The sequence below is a fragment of the Bos mutus genome, chromosome 23 (assembly GCF_027580195.1).
Source record: "Bos mutus isolate GX-2022 chromosome 23, NWIPB_WYAK_1.1, whole genome shotgun sequence".
In the NCBI taxonomy this organism is placed as follows: domain Eukaryota; kingdom Metazoa; phylum Chordata; class Mammalia; order Artiodactyla; family Bovidae; genus Bos; species Bos mutus.
In genome coordinates, this window is record NC_091639.1 from 17,306,419 (window position 1) to 17,327,854 (window position 21,436).

Here is a 21,436-nt window from a genome sequence, read left to right on the forward strand (position 1 = left end):
GTTGTTCAGTTGCCAGGTCATGTCTGACTCTTACTGACGCCATAGACTGCAGCACGCCAGACTTCCCTGTCCCTTACCATCTCCTAGAATTTGCCCAAGTCCATGCCCATTGAATTGGTGATGCCATTCAACCAATTCTCATCCTCTGTCAGCCTCTTTTTCTTCTGCCTTCAATCTTTCCCAGCATCAGGGTCTTTTCCAATAAGTCAGCTATTCACATTAGGTGGCCAATGTATTGGAGCTTCAGCATCAGTCCTTCCAAAGAGTATATGGGGTTGATTTCCTTAAGCTTGACTGGTTTTGAACTCCTTCATGACCAAGGGACTCTCAAGTGTCTTCTACAGCACCATAGTTCAAAAACATCAGTTCATCAGCACTCTGCCTTCTTTATCGTCTGTCCAGCTCTTACATGTGTACATGACTAATGGAAAGAGCATAGCCTTGACTATACAGACCTCTGTCAGCAACGTGATGTCTTTGCTTTTAACACACTGTCTAGGTTTGTCAGAGCTTTCCTGCCAAGAAGCAATCTTCTTCTAAATTTGTGGCTGCAATCACCATCCACAGTGACTTTAGATCCCAGGAAGACGAAATCTGTCACTGTTTCCAACTTTTCCCTTCTACTTGCATGTAAGTGATGGGACCAGATGCCATGATCTTAGCTTTTTTGATATTGAGTTTTAAGCCAGCTTTTTCACTCTCCTCTTTCACCCTCATTGGAGGCTCTTTAGTTCCTCTTAGCTTTCTGCCATTAACATGGTATCATTCACATATCTGAGGTTGTTGATATTTCTCCCAGCAATCTCGATTCCAGCCTTTAGGACTCATCCAGTCCAGCATTTCACATGATGACATGCTCTGCATATAAGTTAAATCAGCAGGGTGACAATATTCAGCCTTGACGGACTCCTTCACTCATTTTGAATCAGTTTATTTTTCCTTGTCTGCTTCTAACTGTTGCTTTTTTTTAACTGCATACAAGTTTCTCAGAAGACAGGTAAGGTTCGTCTGGTATTCCCATCTCATTAAGAATTTTCCACTGTGTTGTGATCCACACAGTTTGGTGAGATCAATGAAGCAGACGATTTTCTGGAATTCCCTTGCTTTCTCTATGTTCCAGCAAATGTTGCCAATTTGATCTCTGGTTCATCTCCCTTTTCTAAACCCAGCTTGAACATCTGGAAGTTCTAGGTTCACATAATGCTGAAGCCTAGCCTGGAAGATTTTGATCATAACCTTACCAGCCCTGGAGATGAGTGCATCTGTTCAGTGGCTTGAACATTCTTTAACAATGTCCTTCTTGGGAACTGGGATGAGGATTGACCTTTTCCAGTCCTCTGGTCACTGCTGGATCTTCCAAGTTTCCTGACATTTTAAGTGGACCACCTTAATAGCACCATCTTTCAGGATTTTAAATAGCTTTGTTGGAATTCTATCACCTCCACTAGCTTTGTTGGCAGCAGTGCTTTTTAAGACCCACTGGAGTTCACATTCCAGAATTTCTGGCTCTGAGTGAGAAACTACATCATTGTGATTATCTGGGTCATTAAGATATGTTTTTGTATAGTTCTTCTGTGTACTTTTTCCATCTCTTCTTGGTCTATTCTGCTGTATTAAATCACAAAGCACCAAAGATAAAAGTGATCTTGAGAAAGAAGAACAAAGTTCGAGACTAGGGTTGCTGATTTCAAATTGTATTAGAAAGCTATAGTAATCAAAACAGAATGCTTTGCTTCTGGCATGAAAATAGACACATAGATCAACAGAGCAGAATAGCGAAGCCAGAAAGAAACACACACATATATTGTTGGTTAGCTTATGAAAAAGGAGCTAAGACTATCCAGTGGGGAAAGGACAAGCTTGTCAAAAATGGCACTGGGGAAACTGGATAGTCCTGTGAAAAAATGGAACTGTACCCCTGTCTTTTACCATGCATAAAAATGGATTAAAAATTAGAACATAAGACTTTAAGCGATTAAACTCTTAGAAGAAGACACTGAGGTAATCTTCTTGCCATCGGTGTTTGAAAATGAGGTTTTGGGTTTCACACCAAAAGCAAAGGCAACAACTGCCAAAACAAACAAGTGGAACCACATCAGACTCCAAAGAAAGGAACATCAACAAAATCAAATGGCAATTTACAGATTGACAGAAGATATTCCAAATCATATATTTGATAAGGGCTTAATATCCAAAAATACATGAGACATACAACTCAAGGGCAAAAACCCCAAATAATCCAAATTTTTAATGGAGCATAAGAATAGTAAGACTTTCAATAAATCTGAAGATTAGACTATAGATGAGAGACACAGCAAGGTTTTCCTTCTAGAACAATAAAAGCCTGTGCCTTCCTGGCATTACTTTCTTCATCTCCACTCACTTATTTGACAATTACAATTCAATGTGTACATTCTTCAGTCAATAGCAATCACCCCACAGTGAGCTATAATATGTACTAAGAACAGCCCCACTGGGGAAAAAAATCAAATATTTGCATCCTTACTAATGAGGCATATCAAAAGGAAGGTAATTTCCAGAGTTTACCACTACATTGTTTTCTATATTTCATTTCAAAATTGAGCCACCTAGTAAGGAAAATGAGTTAAGAGACCTCAATAATATATAGATAGAAAATCAGTTTTAAATGGGAGCATTAATGGATTATAATTTGGGGTTATTTATTACTACTGTTGTAACTGTAGTCCTTTTGGATCTCTACTGCATCCATTAATAATTTTTATAAATATTAATACCAACACAGGGATACATACTACTAAAGTTATAGCGAATAGAGAAAGACATAGAATATATTAGGCAAGAAGTGAAAGTATGGGAAGTCAGCAATGGTAGTAAAGGGCAGTTTTGCCTTGAGAGGAAGGAAGGTTCTCAAAGTTTCTTGAAACACCAAGATCGTGCCAGCTGTCAGGAATTAGCTTAATTTGTAAACCAGAAACTCTACCAGAAGAAATTTAAGTTCATAAAAACATTATGATGCTAAAACCCAAAATTTAGACAGAGAATAGTGTAGGGTCGGGTATATAGACATTCAAAGTTCTCCATTGATTAGTGCATCAGGCACTCAAGGACCACCCTCACTGAAGTCTTTCTCTATTGCTCAACCTACAGGTACCAGCATGGAGAAAGAGATAGCTCTACTCCACAGGCAGTTGAACCCTACTTTTATGGCCTCATGGCTTTCCTTAAGAAGCATTCCATGCAGCAGATTTCCTCCATCCCATCCCATCAGGCTGACTCCCCACGGTCAACAGGAGTCCTCACCCTGGGATCATTCCACAATCCCCATGGCTCCAGCTCCCAGCTTCCGTGGACACCAGTGGACTTACAACCCTGTCCGAGGTATGAGAGGCTGCAGCATGGCTTGTCTATGTGGTTCTCACTCTGTTCAGACTGTCACAGATTAGTGAGTTCACTCCCCAACAGCTTCAAATGCCTCCCCCGTCCCAGTGGATGGCCATGGACACGGGGATCTCTCCCCTGCGCTTCAGCTCCCTCTCCCCCAGGTTCAGGCTGGTCCCACTTGCTCTCCTCCTTCTTTCCCCTTCCTCCTTGTCCCTTCTTTCCTTTGTCCTACCAAGTTCTGTATGGATCCGGATGTTCCTTCTCAGTAGTCAGGGAGTCCTGCCAGGATTCACCTGGTCTTCTGTGAGAACTGCTGCGTCTTTAGACGTTCTTGATGCATCAGTGGAGAGAGGTGTACCCCACTTCCACCTACCCCTCCGTCATCTTGTCCACCCCATTTGTGCATGGATTAGAAACGAGTTTCCCTTTCTATTAAGTAACATTGTCATCACCACACACATTTAACTTTTGCTTTTTGAGGAGAACACAGGTAAGTTCCACTCTCTTCAGTTCAGTCAGTCATTCAGTCATGTCCCACTCTGTGTGACCCCAGGGACTGCAGCACGCCAGGCTTCCCTGTACATCCCGACTCCCAGAGCTTGTTCAATCTCATGATTAGATCATGAAGCTCAAACTTAGATCCTCACCTTATTAATTTTTTATACATGAAAATATGTAACCTTTAAAAAACTCTCCCTATTTGTCCTACTCCAGTCTTTGGCAATCATTTTTTTTTTTTTTTTTTGAAAGTCCTTATAGTTGAGATCCTGTGGTATTTGTCTTTCTCTGACTTAGTTTACTTAGTGTAATGCCCTCCAGTTTCATCCATGTTGCCACAAATTGAGAAATAGTATTTACCTATGGCACCCCACTCCATTTGTGGAATCTCCCATGATGGAGGTTTGCAGTCCATGGGGTTGCTAAGAGTCAGACAGGATGCCCTCAGTTTCATCCATGTTGCATTGGAAATGGAAGTTCTTGCCTTTCAGCGGAGCCTCTTTTTCTAATGGCTAAATAATATTTACCTATATATGTCACATCACATTGTTTTAATCCATTCACCTGTTGAAAGATTGTTGTTTCTATATCAAGGCTACTGTGAATAATGCTGCAATGAACATGGGAATACAGATCTCTCTTTGAGACAATGACTTCATTTGCTTTGACTATATATCCAGAAGTGGGATAATGGATCACATAAAATTCTCTTTTAAATTTCTTGAATAACCTCCACAGTATGTGTTCATGGGAGTTGCACCAGTATACATCCCTACCAACAGTGCATAAACACTCCTTTTTCTCCTCAGCCTCAATAACATTTGTCATTTCTTACATTTTTGGTACTAACCTTTCAAACAGGTATGAGGATATATCCCTTGTGCTTTTGATCTGCATTTCTTTTGATTACTAGTGATACTGAGCATCTTGTCATATACCTCTTGATCATCTATATGTCTTATTTGTGGGAAAATGTCTATTCTTTAAAGATGGAGCATACATTATGTTTACTATATTCCAATATATGAAACTCAGTTGTCTACCTATATATCAACAATGAACTATCAGAAAGTGGAATAAAGAAAACAATCCCATTTGCTATTGCATCAAAAAAAGATAAAACACTTAGAAATAAACAAGCAAGGTGTTGAAAGATTTTATGCAAAACCTTTAAGACATTGATAAGAGAAATTTAAAAAGAGTTAAAGATATGTAAAGTTAGGTTGTCTATAGAATGTGTTTCTTGAGGTAGGATTTGTATTACTATAAACTTCCCTCTTAGAACTGCTTTTGTTGCATCCTCTAGGTTTTTGATCATCATGTTTTCATTGTTCTTTGTTTCTAGGAATGTGTTGATTTCCCTTATTTCTTCAGTAAACTGTTCAACTCATTTTTAGAAATGTGTTGTTTAATCACCATGTGTTTGTGTTCTTTAAAGTTTTTTTTTCCCTATAATTGATATCTCATATCATAGTGCTCTTGCCTTGAAAATCCCATGGATGTAGGACCTCCTAGGCTACAGTCCATGGGGTTGCTAAGAGTCAGACACAACTGAGTGACTTCACTTTCACTTTTCACTTTCATGCATTGGAGAAGGAAATGGCAACCCACTCCAGTGTTCTTGCCTGGAGAATCCCAGGGACGGGGAGCCTGGTGGGCTGCTGCCTATGGGCTCGCACAGAGTCGGACACGACTGAAGTGACTTAGCAGCAGTAGCAATAGCAGTATCATAGTGTTGTGGTCAGAGAAAATTCTTGATATAATTTCAATTTCCTTAAATTTATTGAGGTTTGATTTGGGACCCAAGATGAGGAGAATGTTCCATGTGCACTTGAGAAGAAAGTGTATTCTTCTGCATTTGGATGGAATGTGCTGAAGATATCAGTTAGGTCTGTTTGCTCTAATATTTCCTTCTAGGTTTATGTTTCCTTATTAATTTTCTGTTCTGATGATCTGTCCACTGGTATAGGTGTGGTGTTAACATGCCTACTATTATTGTGTTATGCTCAATTTCCCCTTTTTTGTCAGTTAGTGTTTATCTTATGTATTGAGGTGCTCTTATGTAGGGTACATAAATAGTTAAAATTGTTATGTCTTTTTCTTGGACTGATCCCTTGATCATTTGGTAGTGTCCTTCTTTATCTCTTATAATAGTTTTGATTTTAAGGTTTATTTTTTTCTGATATGAGAATTGCCAATCTGGCTTTCTTTTGATTTCCATTTGCATGGAATATCTTTTTCCATCCACTCACTTTCAGTCTGTATGTGTCTCTAGGACTGAAGAGGGTCTCTTGTAGACAGCATATATATGGGTCTTGTTTTTGTATCCATTCAGCCAGTCTGTGTCTTTTGGTAAGAATGGAAGAAGATAATAGCAAATAAAACAACTGATAAAGGATTGCTTTCCAAAATACAAGCAGCTCAAACAACTCAGTCATCAAAAGCAAAGGCAAGAACTGCAAAAATAAACCAGTGAGACCACATCAAACTCAAAACCTTCTGCATAGTAAAAGAAGCCATCAGTAAAATGAAATGACAACCTATGGAATGAAAAAAATTTTGCAAATCACATATTTGGTAAGGGCTTTGTATCCAAGTATATATAAGAGACTTATGCAACTCAGTATGAAAAGAAATCAAACAACCCAAATTATTAAATGAGCAAAGGAAGAGTAAGTGTTTTGAAAAATCTGAAGAGTAGACTGTAGATGACAGACCCTGTAAGTTTTTCCTTCCAGAACAAAAGCCTGTGTCTTCCTGGCATTGCTTTCTTTATCTCCAATCACCTGTTTGGTGATGCAGTTCACAGTATACATCCTTTACCCAATAGCAATCACCCGACACTGAGCTATATGTGCTCAGAATAGCCTTATTAACTATAACAAACTAATAATTACATACTTAATCTTGAGGCATCTAAAATCTAAGGTGATTTTCAGAATTTTCCACTCCAATGTTTTCTACATTCTTTTCAAAATTGAAACACCTAGTATGGAAAAATGAGTAGGGGACCTCAGTAATACATGCATAGAAAGTCATTTAAAACTGGGAGCATTACTGGATTACATTTTTGGGGAATGTATTATTACTAATACTATTGCAATTTTATTGCCTTTAATTCTCTGCTATACTAGTGGATATTGATTTAAAATAGTAATAACAACATACAGCACATAGTACTCAGGGTACAGTAGATTGAGAAAGACAAAGCTTATGAGGCAGGAAGGGAAATCACAGAAAATTAGCAACGGTATCAAAACGAAGGGCAGTATTGCCTAGAAAGAAAGCAGAGTTCTCTAATTGTTTGGAGACAACACGAACAAGCAAGATGTGAGCCAACCAGCTTAAACTGTGTACCAGAAACTGCACCAGAAGGAAAATGAAGTTCATAAAAATATGCTGATGCTAAACGCCAAAATCCAGACAGTAAGAGAATAGGGTAGGGTTTATGTAGATGCTGAAAACTACTCAGAAAGGTAGACATGGAAGCAAATACACTAATGAGCATCAGAAAGATCAAAGCACAAAAGGTCTGAAAAATAAATCATCAAAGGGACTTGGTAGTCTGATCAAAAGAATAAGAGAATCAAATTAGAAAACCAAAATATAAAGACTTGTGCACATGATAGACCCAGAGAATGCTCAGCAGAGAAAATTTTGGCCTTAGTGACCAGCAAACAGAAGCCTCCAGCATCAGGAACAAAAACCCTGGGCAGGACTCACGACTGTGCGCTTCTGGGAACAGCCTCAGTTTCAAAGTTTGGGCACTACACCACCTAAAAGTGAATGCAGACAAGGATTATAGCCTGCTATGACACTGAATCACAGACAATAGTGTTTGTTAGTTTACTTTTCTCATTCAACTATAAAGTTAATGAATCACTAACCAATGATAATTGACATCATCAGTTTCCAGTCAGATCCTCTTTAATCATACAATGGATATCTGAACCTGTTATATGATCCCCAATAACAGTTTTTATAATTGAATTTCTTGATGTTTAATTGAAGGGGAATTGCTTTACAATACTGTACTGGTTTTGGCCAAACATCAGCATGAATCAGCCATAGGGATACCTATGTCCCCATGCTCTTGAACCTCCTTGCCACCATCCTTCCCATCCCACCCCTTGAAGCTGTTACAGAAAAATATGGAAGGCTTAACAAATTTGTGTGTCATCCTTGGGCAGGGGTCATGCTAATCTTCTCAGTATTATTCCAAATTTTTAATATATGTGCTATGAAAGCAAACACACGTATAACAATTGGGGGAATGTCATGGAAACATGTAGAATATCATATAGGAAACGAATCGCCAGTCCAGGTTCAATACAGGATCCTTGGGGCTGGTGCACTGGGATGACCCGGAGGGATGGTACAGGGAGGGAGGTGGGAGAGGGGTTAGGGATGGGGAACACATGTACGCCCTATGCCAGATTCATGTTGATGTGTGGCAGAACCAATAGAATATTGTAAAGTAATTAGCCTCCAATTAAAATCAATAAATTTAAATTAAAAAAATAAAAAAATAAGTATTTGAGATAAAATATTAAAAAAACAATTTAACAGAAAAAAAATCATATAGTTAGTCATCTACCAATAGATGATCAATTACATTAGGAATTAGGGTATTCTGCTATATTTACCACCTCTTATAAAATTGAATTTTATAAGGTCCAAAGTTTCATGAAGGAATTAAGCATATATTTATGCATAGCACATGTATACATGCACAGAAATATATGCACACAAATATATTTCTGTTATATAAGCTATTATCCTCCTTGCCTGTCACAATAAGCTCTTTACTTGATGAGAGAGATAGTCCCAAATTTCTCCAACTTATATGTCTTGTTTTTGAGGACAAGCTCTTTATTTTCCAAAGTTGAATGGCAGAGACTAGTCCCAAAAATCCAAACTTATATGTGGGCTGTAGTCCATTTTGAGAACCACTTTTTGATTTTCATCACCTAATTTTATTTTCATACCTATTTTAAATTCTTAGATACCATGCCCATTTAAACTAACTAAGAGCAGAGAAAACCTAGTAAATGCTGATATCTTATCCTTAATTAAATTATCACTCTTCTGGTAAATTGGAAAAAGAATCATGTTCAGATCTCATTCAGGAGGATAAAATCTCTATTTTATCAGTTCTCTTGTCCAAACTCAATTCTTGCTCACTTTAGTCTTAAATTCTGCTTACTTACAAAGGTCAGACAGGAAAAGTAATATTAAAATCATGCTTGCAAGAGTCTATGATTTATGCTTCTGTTGGCCAAAGGTAGGGCCAGGAATAATTTCTGAAATATTACAATACATCATGGAAGCATGAAGGTCTAGTTCTACTGTCAAAGAGGAGATGTTTGGAGATGGTTCAAAAACTAAGCCCCATGGGTTGTCAGGATGTACTCCCGACCAGACAGGTAAATTTTGTCCTAAAAAGTCAAAGTCAGGAAAGGGCAGGCCTTGTTTGCAGAGCCAATGACGTTGTCTTGGGTGCTGACCAGGTAATATTCTTGTGTTACCATTTGGAGATTTATTTGCTATTTTCTCGAAGAAACAAACGTAATGAGAAGAATAAAGATGGATAAGAGTAGAAGAGCTGCCAAGGTGCCTAGAAGAAAGGCTAGCCAGGAGAACCAGGCCCCCACACTGATAATTGTCAAAGACTGTAACAGTGAGTGTTTTATAGACAGAGCAGAACAAATGGATAAAACCAATGTTCTAGGGTCACTGCTGTTTTGCAGTCAAAGACAAAATATTTTTCTCTTTAAGCAGAGTCATCACAGCTCCTGATGTGGTCCTGGTTACACACATGCAGACCGAGGGCCACAGGCATGTGTGATGTGACATCAGGAAGTGAACAGATGAGTGTACTGGTGCCCAGTCACCTGCATCTGCTAATAATGGGACCTGGGGAAAATTACTTGCCCTCTCCAAGTCATCACATCTTCATTAACATAACTTGATGATCATAGTGAAGATTAAGGCTATCTCACAGGGTTCCTGTGAAACACAAATTTTAAGATGTTTTAAAGCTTTTGGGAAAGTATCAAAGACATGCATGGGGTTACTAAGGTGAGTGAGCAGATCCAAGGTACAGTATCTTTTTCTCTTAGTATTCTCTCTGTACTCAATAGTGGTGATCAGTCAGTCATGTGTTTACTCTTACCCCAGCGTGATGGTAAACCACACAGATCAACTGGACTTTTCTTGTCATTTCAGTGTCTAAAATTCAAGCATTAGTCAATGTAGAGTAAAAAAATTGCAAACTCCTAGAGGGCCTCGCTGCACAGAGTCTGCAGAGTCCCAACATTAAACTGTCTTAAAAAAATGGCCTAAACACTCTGGCTCAGAATTAAGTTCCAAATGTTTGCAGAGCACAGAAGTACTTCTGGGAGCAATTCAAAAATACATGGAATAACCTACTTCTCCAACTCTCTATCTGTGCAAATATCATCATCCATCTAAATTTACACAGAAGGTGCTCCTTCTTCCCCACCCCAGCTTCTACAGCAAGAACTCCTGATCAGAGCAACAGGGAAAGAAAAGGCTTCCCTCCACAGGATGGATTTGATGACCTCAGGTGACTAGATCATCTCAGAATGGCTCATGTTTTTATTTAAACAGGGTCCTGCCTGCTGCTGCTGCTGGTCATGTCTAATCTGCTCCTGTGCCAAGGCAACTCATGCCCATCCTGCAGTCCTGACGTGTTTGTCTCCTTACGGAAATCCCTTACAGACGTGTTTATCAATGCCGCCAGCCTCTCCCATGACTTCCATAACCTTTCCACAATAATGTTCAATGAGTTTGTAAGTACTCTGGTGGTGGTGGTTTAGTTGCTAAATCGTGTCCGACTCTTGCGACCCCATGGACTGTAGCCCACCAGGCTCCCAGAAGGAAACTTCCCCTAAGTGACAGGGCTATACTATCCTTTAAACAAGAAGGCTGCAATAACACCGTCTCTAGGTCAAAGAAGCCGTCAGTTCATAAGATGTTGAAATCGAAGAAAGGATCAGTTTTGTGAAATCTCAAAGATTCCTAAGAAGTGCAATAACTTTTTTTTCAATTTCCTTTCATTCATTTTCTTTTTTAAATTTCCAAAATAAATGATTTTGTATTTATCAGCTAGGAATGCCATAAAATAATACAATAGACTCAGTGGAATAAACAACAGAAATTTCTTTCCTCACAGTTCTGGGGGCTAGAAGTCCCAGATCAGGGTGCCAGCAAGGTGAGGTTCTGGTAAGAACTCTTTTTTCCCAGGCTGGCTTCTCTGTGACTCCTCACAAAGCATGGGGGGGGGGGGAGAGAGATAGAGGAAAAGACACAGAGACACAAAGACACAGAGAGAATTCTCTGGTGTTTCACTTCATGAAGACGCTAAACCTATTGGATCAGTGTTCCACCTTAAGAGCTCATTTGACCTTAATGGGCTTCGCTGGTGGCTCAGATGGTAAAGAATCTGTCTGCAATGTGAGAGACTTGGGTTCTATCCCTGGGTCTGGAAGATTCCCTGGAGACTGGAACGGCAAGCACTCCAGTATTCTTGCCTGAGAAATCCCATGGACAGAGGAATCTGGTGGGCTATAGACCATGGGATCCCCAAAAGTCAGAACCCTTTTCAAAACACAGCACTTTGGCAGTTAGGGCTCTAACACATGAATTTGAAGAACACAGATTCAGCCCACAATACTACCTGACACAAAGCACTTTCAGGTGGGACTGGGGAAAAGGAAGCGTGTTGATTTTCTGGTCCTTCAGTGTCTCTCTGGGCTTTCTTCTCCAGGCTCAGAGTAAATAGCCAATAAATGAGAACTGCTCTGCAGTGAACTGGGTGGATGGAACATGTTAAACAAAGCTGAATCCCGGTCACAGAAATGAATACTTTGTAGTTTTTTTAAAGCTACAAATTATTGTTTTAAGATTTGCAGTGAATAGGTTTTGAGCTACAATAGAAGGGGAGTTTACAATTGGAAACAATTATTCTCTTTCTGAGGAAGGTATTTGAAAGTTGTATGTTAATTCTTTTAGGTCAATCAAGGAGCACACAGTAGAGCAGACAGCTAATAAAAAGGCTGTGCTAAAGGTTTCTACTAAATTCAAAGTTTTCTTTTTAAATCCTCCATTTTTGACTGTCCATTTTTTTCCAACTTTTTTTAATCTCATTAGGTTTTTTAGTTTTTCTCTATCCTCCATTTTGACTGTCTTTATTTTTTTTTTTGTCAACATAAAAAAGCAACTATTCTTCCTGGGAAGAACAAACAAATATTAAATATATTGGTTAAATACAGTAAACAAGAGGTGCATGCATGCATGCATTCTAAGTCACTTCAGTTGTGTCCAACTCTTGGCAACCCTACTGACTGTAGCCCAACAGGCTCCTCTGTCCATAGGATTGGCCAGGCAAGAATACTGGAGTATGCTGCTGTACACTCTTGCAAGGGATGCTCCTCACCTAGGGATCAAACCTGAGTCTTGTTATATCTCCTGCATTGGCAGGAATGTTCTTTACCACTAGTGTCCCCTGGGAAGCACCAAATATTGGTACATATGTGCTATATTTGGTTCAAATACTAAAAAAAAAAATAATAATAAAAAAACAGAGAAGGGAAAAGGTTAAACTTAGAAAAGTTATATGTAAAATCATTTTTATAGAGACAATGTATAGAAAAAGTAGGAAAAGAATGACTTTCAAATTTTGTGATGCCCCCCATTAAAAAAAATACACGTCTATCAAACATGTTAGTGTTCTGGTAATGGGTTCATCTACTGAATGCCCAACAACCCTAACTAATTGCCTGATCACTTTCAGGATGAAAAATATGCCCAGGGCAAACTGTACTATATCAATGCCACCAAGAGCTGCCACACCAATTCCCTCCATACTCCCGAAGAAAGAGAAAAAGCCCAAACAGATGAACATGAGTCTTTCACCTGGGTTTTTCACCAGATCAAATGAGACAGTATGTAGGTTACCAGACTTCAGATTATTAGAGGTTATGGTAACTGTACATGCAGAAAAAGGTGGAGGAACTGTAAGCAATTGAAGAGAATTATATTATGCAGTTGATGAAGCATGAGCAAAATCAAGGGATGACTAAAGATCTGTAGTAGCAAGATAAATAACAGATCTATAAATTGTCCATGCAGACAACTTTAGTTCAACCAATGCATTAGACACAGGATTGCAGCTATTATTCTGTATGAAAACAGGAAATGAATGGGAACTTCCATGTGTAAAATATAAGATTGCAAAATTCATGAATATGTAAGAAACACACCCCTTTTGAGTACTCCCTGTTAGTAGTGACTCCTACTTGGGAGTCCTATACTGCACCATCTGAGGCCTCGCATCTGCCTTTCAAGGCTCTCCTGATTCTGCTTCTACTTCTCTGATACCTTCATTCTTCATTCTCAATGACTCCTCCGTCGCCTTTTATTCTTAATTTGTAAGTCTCCCCTACAAGTCCTATAAACATTGCCTTGCTTCTCATGGCCGCAACACTTGCCTCTGTTCTGAGGACAACACAGTTTACATATCAAGCCTCAATCCTTTATGGCAGCTCCAAATTTTCACTGTTATAATCTCTCCTTTCTTATTTCCTGCATTATCCTTCTTCCTAACATTATTTAAAATGTTTCCACATGCATCCTACCTTAAAATTCTATCTTCTCTCTCTACAACCTTCTTAACGATACCAGCATTCTTTTGCCCTGTTAAGCTCATTAATAATGAGGGTGAACAAGGAAAAAGGACAAAGAGGGAGAAGAGGAGGGATTTTCAATAAGCTTAAATTTAAAGTTTATTGAGAGTTACTACACGGCCTTACATTTTACTCAGCACTTTATGTGCATTACTATATTTAATCCTATTCAGTTCTCTGTTCTTTACCAGTAAAACAGTTCATGGCTGTAAAGAAATCAAGCATATTAACTAGAAATCTTCAGCCCCTGGGATTTTCAGGCTCAATTCTGCTAGTAGTAGTGAACTAGGGGGGACCCTCCATTGTGAATCCCACTGATGCTGTTACTAAAGACAACACTGTGCCATTTTCTGCCCGGAGACATGTCAACAAAACAACTGTTCTGATATCAGTAGGGGGCTGGTATGGGATCAGCTGAGGAGAGAAGCCTGTTTAGGAACGTCATGTCTTCTTCCTTGTCTCTTTGTTGTAATATCATAAAGCAATTACCGATCTACAATCAATAGGAAGGACTCATCAATTCATTAATACGAATGAATCACTGGGTGACAATGATGTGGGCACAGGTGGAATCCCTCTTTCCTGGGTCAGGCACTGCAGCACATACTGACTTGCGTAAATACTTAGATTCTCTCACGGAAATATACAAACACAAAAGAACTCACTGAATGGTGGTAGAATTTCAGAGGAAAAAAGAAAATTCTTTATGTTATAAATTAGAACACACCAGAAGAATCAGTTCCTAAATTAAGCTAGATTTTTAATATTTCAGCAAAGTGTGAACTAACAGCTTACATTTTATCCTTTTGCAACTTTTAATACCTTCAAAAATCTCTGCAGCACATAGGAATAACCAAAAGTTTTTTTAGGTCAGCTGCTCTGAGCAAAGATCACATGTTACCAAATCCACTGCATTAGCATTATTTTAATGAGACCTTTTCTTATGGTTGCTTAGAATGAAGACCTTAGTAAGTGGACACTCATGTTACTGTACTCCTGGAATAATCCTCTGTACCATCTAGTCAAAGAGCTGCAGAGTATGAAAGAAGTCAGAGATGCTATCCTACAAGTGCCATGAGAATGAGAAAATGTCAGACAAACTTCAAGCATTCATAGAGAGTCAATTCAGCCAGGTGAGCGTCCTGCAGAGGGCTTTTCTTGCTTTCTTCATGAATGAAAGAGGTGACCTCTGTAATGCGTAAGGAGTTTGGAAATATCTCATTTTGTAAGAAAAAGATTCATGACTTCTATATGCTAGACTGCTACTACATAAAGCAGGAGCCTAGACATTCATAGTGATAGATTCTACTGTAAAGGAATCAGAATTTCACTGCAATTTTTGACATGTGCAGCCTTCCCTGCATTGCACACAATTCCACCAAAAGCTTGCCTCTTCCTGGGCACTGGTGGTTGAAATATTTTCAAGAGTAATAGTACTAGAGAACAGAATTTCCAAGATCAGCATTTTTCTTCAAAGTATCCCAGGACATCTGCTATTGAAGTTCCACTTGTCTTCTTTCTCTGTTCTCCTCAAATCAAAGGATGAGAGTGGGAAGGAAGAAAAGAGAAAGTTAAAACTAAACTTGAGTTCCATTTCTACTTTTTAGATTTCTAATAGTTTTCTCATAGGCTGGCTCCAAAATCCATATCTAGAGAGTTTTATATTCATATGTCTTCCCCAAATCTTTATTTGATAATTAGAAGGGAAAAAATAAGCAAATACTAATAAAATGCATAAGAAGTCATTATCATTTGGGTATTCAGATTATTTTTCCAGTCTTGAAGACGATGAACAAGGCTCGCATTTACTGGTCAGGACTCCCATCCCTGACGTCCAGCGATGAAGATAGGCGTCATTCTGAATTTTATAACCTGTTCCACTGCCTGCACAGGGATTCACATAAAGTTGACATGTACATCAAGATCCTGGCGTGCCAAACCCACAAAACGTGCTAAATCCACATCCATCCCATCCAGCTCTGAGATGGTCATAATGATCTATCCCATAGCAAGCTTCTTGAAATTTACAGCTTTTTAATGCATGCTCTGTAATGGGTCTCCTCTTAAAAAAATAAACACAGACACTTTAGAGATGTCAAAATCTAAGAGGGCAATTTGTTAACATTTCTTATCTTCATTTAAGAGTAAATCAAAAGAAAATCCACCCCTACAATTGAGAGAATGAAGCTCCTATTAAAATTAGTCACAAATAGCAGAAGCTGGCATTACAAAGAAGACCATTAAGAGATTCCATAAGAATCACAGCCAATTATTCTGGGTCAAGTTATTAGAATCAAAGAATTAGACAATTGTTCATGGTTCTGGTCATGCTACCAAGAAGACTGAATTCTCAGGATTCTTTATGAAAGCCAGCCACGACTTTCAGCCAACTATCACAGTGTTACACCAGACAAGATAAATGCTTTGCACCTTTGTGTAAATAGCATGAGGTTTCCTGAACTGTCTAAAGATTGTTAGGATGCTGTCTTAGTCCTTCTGGGATGTTATAACAAAATATCACAGGCTTAAAAACAATGGAAATGGATTTCCACAGCGGGGTCATGCAGGGTCCATTCTGGTCACACACTTCCTACTGTATCCTCACACAGGGGAGGGCTTGGGAGCTCTGTGTGTCTCTTATATATAAAAGCACTCATCTCATTGAAGAGGGTCCATCCTTACAACTCCATCACCTCACAAAGGCCCCACCTAGGGTTACCATAACCATGAGAATCAGGATTTCATCATATGAAATTTCTGGGGGACACAAAGGCTGAGACCATAGCAGATACAAAGGTGAACTGGCTCATCCTCCTGCAGTGGCTGTCGTCACCCACACTCCACTGCATCCTCATTTCCAGCATCACCTTGCAGCCATTCCATACATTCTATCACTCTGGGTTTCACAAGTCCAGGTCAGTCAAGTGTCAGCTCCATCTCATATTCAGCCTATTCAATGTCTCCCTCTCCCCTGCTGAGGCCCAGGGGACCTACCAGGAAGTGCAGATGTGTCCATTTTTGCAAGGTTCCTTCTCTCTCCCTCTCTGGATCTTCATTCCTTGGGCCATGTTGGAACAGGGTAGATGGTAACGAGATGGGAAAGTTCTGACATCACTGACTTACATGGTGCTGTTGTAGCCTTCTCTTGGTCCAGACGGACTGATCTGAAATTCCCCTGACTGACAAGTGTTTCTCTTGTGGGGTATCCTTGTGATTTTCCAGGACATTCACAAGTTGGTGATCCCCAACTTCATATTTCTTTTTTAATTAGGGTATATATTCTGGAACCCACAACTCCCCACCTGCAGTATTCACCACAGCCTCTCTGTTTCCCTCACTCTGCAAGCACCATCTGGAGAAAATTAAGCAGCCCACAGTCAGCTGCCTACTAACTGACCCACAGGAACCCATGTATCATAAACACTCTGAACAATTGAATGGCAGATACTGGTGTGCATCTGTCCACTGCCAGGAGCCTCTGGACAATTGTCCAACTGGTCACATAGACACCAAGTAGATCAGAACGCTGGATTTAAAAACACATTTATCTGAGAAGTGAGATGCCATTCTCTCTTTCTTTTAGAGTAACTATCCTTGTCATTAATTATTTGGCCTTACAAACATGCCCTAGTAGGTCCCTGAATTATAAAATCCTCCAAATAGAGTGATTCTCTACTAAGACTGGATCAGTGTGACTGGATTAGCATTTCTCAGCCTCTTCAACAGCCTCCAAACTTGCTCAGTCATGTCTGACTCTGCGAACCCATGAATTTCAGCATGCCAGGCCTCCTGTCCATCATCAACTCCTGGAGTTCACCCAGACTCACGTCCATCAAGTCAGTGATGCCATCCAGCCATCTCATCCTCTGTTGTCCCCTTCTCCTCCTGCCCCCAATCCCTCCCAGCATCAGAGTCTTTTCCAAAGAGTCAACTCTTCGCATGAGGTGGCCAAAGTACTGGAGTTTCAGCTTTAGGATCAGTCCTTCCAAAGAATACCCAGGGCTGATCTCCTTCAGAATGGACTGGTTGGATCTCCTTGCAGTCCAAGGGACTCTCAAGAGTCTTCTCCAACACCACAGTTCAAAAGCATCAATTCTTCGGTGCTCAGTTATCTTCAGAGTCCAACTCTCACATCCATACATGACCACAGGAAAAACCATAGCCTTGACTAGACGGACCTTTGTTGGCAAAGTAATGTCTCTGCTTTTGAATATGCTATCTAGGTTGGTCATAACTTTCCTTCCAAGGAGTAAGCATCTTTAAATTTCATGACTGCAATCACCATCAGCAGTGATTTTGGAGTCCCAAAAAATAAAGTCTGACACTGTTTCCACTGTTTCCCTATCTATTTCCCATGAAGTGATGGGTCCAGATGCCATGATCTTCGTTTTCTGAATGTTGAGCTTTAAGCCAACTTTTTCACTCTCCTGTTTCACTTTCATCAAGAGGCATTTTAGTTCCTCTTCACTTTCTGCCATAAGGGTGGTGTCATCTGCATATCTGAGGTTATTGATTTTCTCCTAGCAATCTTGATTCCAGCTTGTGATTCTTCCAGCCCAGCATTTCTCATAATGTACTCTGTATATAAGTTAAATAAGCAGGGTGACAATAAACATCCTTGACGTACTCCTTTTCCAATTGGAACCAGTCTGTTGTTCCATGTCCAGTTTTAACTGTTGCTTCCTGACCTGCATATAGGTTTCCTAAGAGGCAGGTCAGGTGGTCTGGTATTTCCATCTCTTTCAGAATTTTCCACAGTTTATTGTGATCCACACAGTCAAAGGCTTTGGCATAGACAATAAAGCAGAAATTGATGTTTTTCTGAAACTCTCTTCCTTTTTCCATGATCCAGTGGATGTTGGCAATTTGGTCTCTGGTTCCTCTGCCTTTTCTAAAACCAAATTGAACATCTGGAATTTCATGGTTCACGTATTGCTGAAGCCTGGCTTGGAGAATTTTGAGCATTACTTTACTAGCATGTGAGATGAGTGCAATTGTGCAGTAGTTTGAGCATTCTTTGGCATTGCCTTTCTTTGGGATTGGAATGAAAACTGAACTTTTCCAGTCCTGTGGCCACTGCTGAGTTTTCCAAATTTGCTGGCATATTGAGTGCAGCACTTTCACAGCATCATCCTTCAGGATTTGAAATAGCTCAACTGGAATTCCATCACCTCTACTAGCTTTGTTCATAGTGATGCTTTCTAAGGCCCACTTGACTTCACATTCCAGGATATCTGGCTCTAGGTGAGTGATCACACCATCATGATTATCTGGGTCATGAAGATCTTTTTTTGCATAGTTTTTCTGTGTATTCTTGCCACCTCTTCTTAATATCTTCTGCTTCTGTTAAGTCTATACCATTTCTATCCTTTATCGAGCCCTTCTTTGCATGAAATATTCCCTTGGTATCTCTAATTTTCTTGAAGAGATCTCTAGTCTTCCCTATTCCGTTGTTTTCCTCTATTTCTTTGCATTGATTGCTGAGGAAGGCTTTCTTATCTCTTCTTGCTATTCTTTGGAACTCTTCATTTAGATGCTTATATCTTTCCTTTTCTCCTTTACTTCTCACTTCTATTCTTTTCACAGCTATTTGTAAGCCTCCCCAAACAGCCATTTTGCTTTTTTGCATTTCTTTTCCATGGGGATGGTCTTGATCCCTGTCTCCTGTACTGTGTCATGAACCTCCATCCATAGTTCATCAGGCACTCTATATATCAGATCTAGTCCCTTAAATCTATTTCTCACTTTCACTGTATATCATAAGGAATTTGATTTCGGTCATACCTGAATGGTCTAGTGGTTTTCCCTACTGTCTTCACTTTAAGTCTGAATTTGGCAATAAGAATTTCATGATCTGAGCCACAGTCAGCTCCCGGGCTTGTTTTTGCTGACTGTAAAGAGCTTCTCCATCTTTGGCTGCAAAGAATGTAATCAATCTGATTTCAGTGTTGACCATCTGGTGATGTCCATGTGTAGAGTCTTCTCTTGTGTTGTTGGAAGACGGTGTTTGTATAACCAGTGCATTCTCTTGGCAAAACTCTTTTAGCCTTTGCCCTGCTTCATTCTGTATTCCAAGGCCAAAGTTAACCTGTTACCCCAGGTGTTTCTTGACTTTTTACTTTTCCATTCCACTCCCCTATAATGAAAAGGACATCTTTTTAGGGTGTTAGTTCTAAAAGATCTTGTAGGTCTTCATAGAACTGTTCAACTTCAGCTTCTTCAGCATTACTAGTTGGGGCATAGACTTGGATTACTGTGATATTGAATGGTTTGCCCTGGAAATGAACAGAGATCTTTCTGTCATTTTTGAGATTGCATCCAAGTACTGCATTTTGGACTCTTTTGTTGACCATGATGGCTACTCCATTTCTTCTAAGGGATTCCTGCCCACATTAGTAGATATAATGGTCATCTGAGTTAAATTCACCCATTCCAGTCCATTTTAGTTCACTGATTCCTAGAATGTCGATGTTCACTCTTGCCATCTCCTGTTTGACCAATTCCAATTTGCCTTGATTCATGGACCTAACATTCCAGGTTCCTATGCAATATTGCTCTTTACAGCATCGGACCCTGCTTCTATCACCAGTCACATCCACAACTGGGTATTGTTTTTGCTTTAGCTCCATGCCTTCATTCTTTCTAGAGATATTTCTCTACTGATCTCCAGTAGCATATTGGGCTCTCACCAACCTGGGGAGTTCGTCTTTCAGTATTCTATCATTTTGCCTTTTTCATACTGTTCATGGGGTTCTCAAGGCAAGAATACTGAAGTGGTTTGCCATTCCCTTCTCCAGTGGACCACAGTCAGACCTCTCCACCATGACACGTCTGTCTTGGCTGGCCACACACGGCATGGCTTAGTTTCACTGAGTTAGACAAGGCTGCGGTCCGTCTGATTAGATTGAGTAATTTTATGTGCAGACCCCCCAGAAGCGTGCCGGCTGTGACAGACCACACAGAAGCATGGCGGAGAGGAGCTACCCCACGTCTGAGGTCAGGGGCGGTGGCACAGGAGCGGCTGAGAGGAGCTACCCCACGTCCAAGGTCAGGGGCAGCGGCCTAGAGGAGCAACCCCATGTCCAAGGAGTGGAGGCTGCGTGGGCACAGGAGGGCCGAGAGGAGCTACTCCACGTTCAAGGTCAGGAGGGGCAGCCGAGGAGATACCCCTCGTCCAAGGTTAGGAGCAAGTGCTGGGCTTTTCTGGAGCAGCCGTGAAGAGATACCCCACGTCCAAGGTAAGAGAAAACCAAGTAAGATAGTAGGTGTTGCGAGAGGCACCAGAGGGCAGACACAATGAAACCATAATCACAGAAATGCTGTTAGAACACTTTATTTTTAAAGACCCAAATATATATGCTTTAATATCCTAGGAGCAAATATCTCATACATATTCCCTTTTATTTCCATTTTCTCTTCTCTCCTTTTTTTCTGAAATTGTTCTTTATATTAGGAGTATTCTTTTGTTGTTACTAAAGGCCACAGTTCTAGAAATGAGCAAAGCTTGGCAACTCTTCAGGGCAGAATCCAGCCAAATTATCTTCTTTTAGGCGAAGACACCTTTCACCTACATACAGGAACACTGTCCAGCAAAACCAACCTCTTCTCTCATAGGCAGGGTTATTCTTGCCTGAGTCCTGCCCCTGCCTCTACCTCGGATGACCCAAACCTTTTAGAACATGACAGAATACTCTGCCCCAAAGCAATCTATCAATCCCTCCTTAGACCCCTTCATGCATGTAAAGTGTCAGCTTTCTTGTACTTTCACTTTCTTTTTTCAAAAGGTAAAAGACCATGAAAAAGCCCTGTAAGCACTTTCTAAGTCATTTACTGCCCAAAACATCTAATTCTATTTTGTTACTTGC

The 21,436-nt window shown here is 40.0% G+C and overlaps 1 protein-coding gene and 1 non-coding gene across 2 annotated transcripts; one reads left to right on the plus strand and one right to left on the minus strand.

Annotated features, from left to right (window-relative positions):
- Positions 1–3,305: 3,305 nt before the first annotated feature.
- Positions 3,306–15,527, plus strand: LOC102271434 (placental prolactin-related protein 1). The gene is given in 6 exon segments (XM_070361063.1): positions 3,306–3,360; positions 10,495–10,676; positions 12,680–12,805; positions 14,527–14,636; positions 14,638–14,704; positions 15,336–15,527. Coding segments are annotated over 6 exon segments (732 nt in total).
- Positions 8,007–8,115, minus strand: LOC138985145 (U6 spliceosomal RNA). Its single transcript, XR_011462403.1, has one exon. It is a non-coding gene; the product is annotated as a U6 spliceosomal RNA (small nuclear RNA).
- Positions 15,528–21,436: the final 5,909 nt, after the last annotated feature.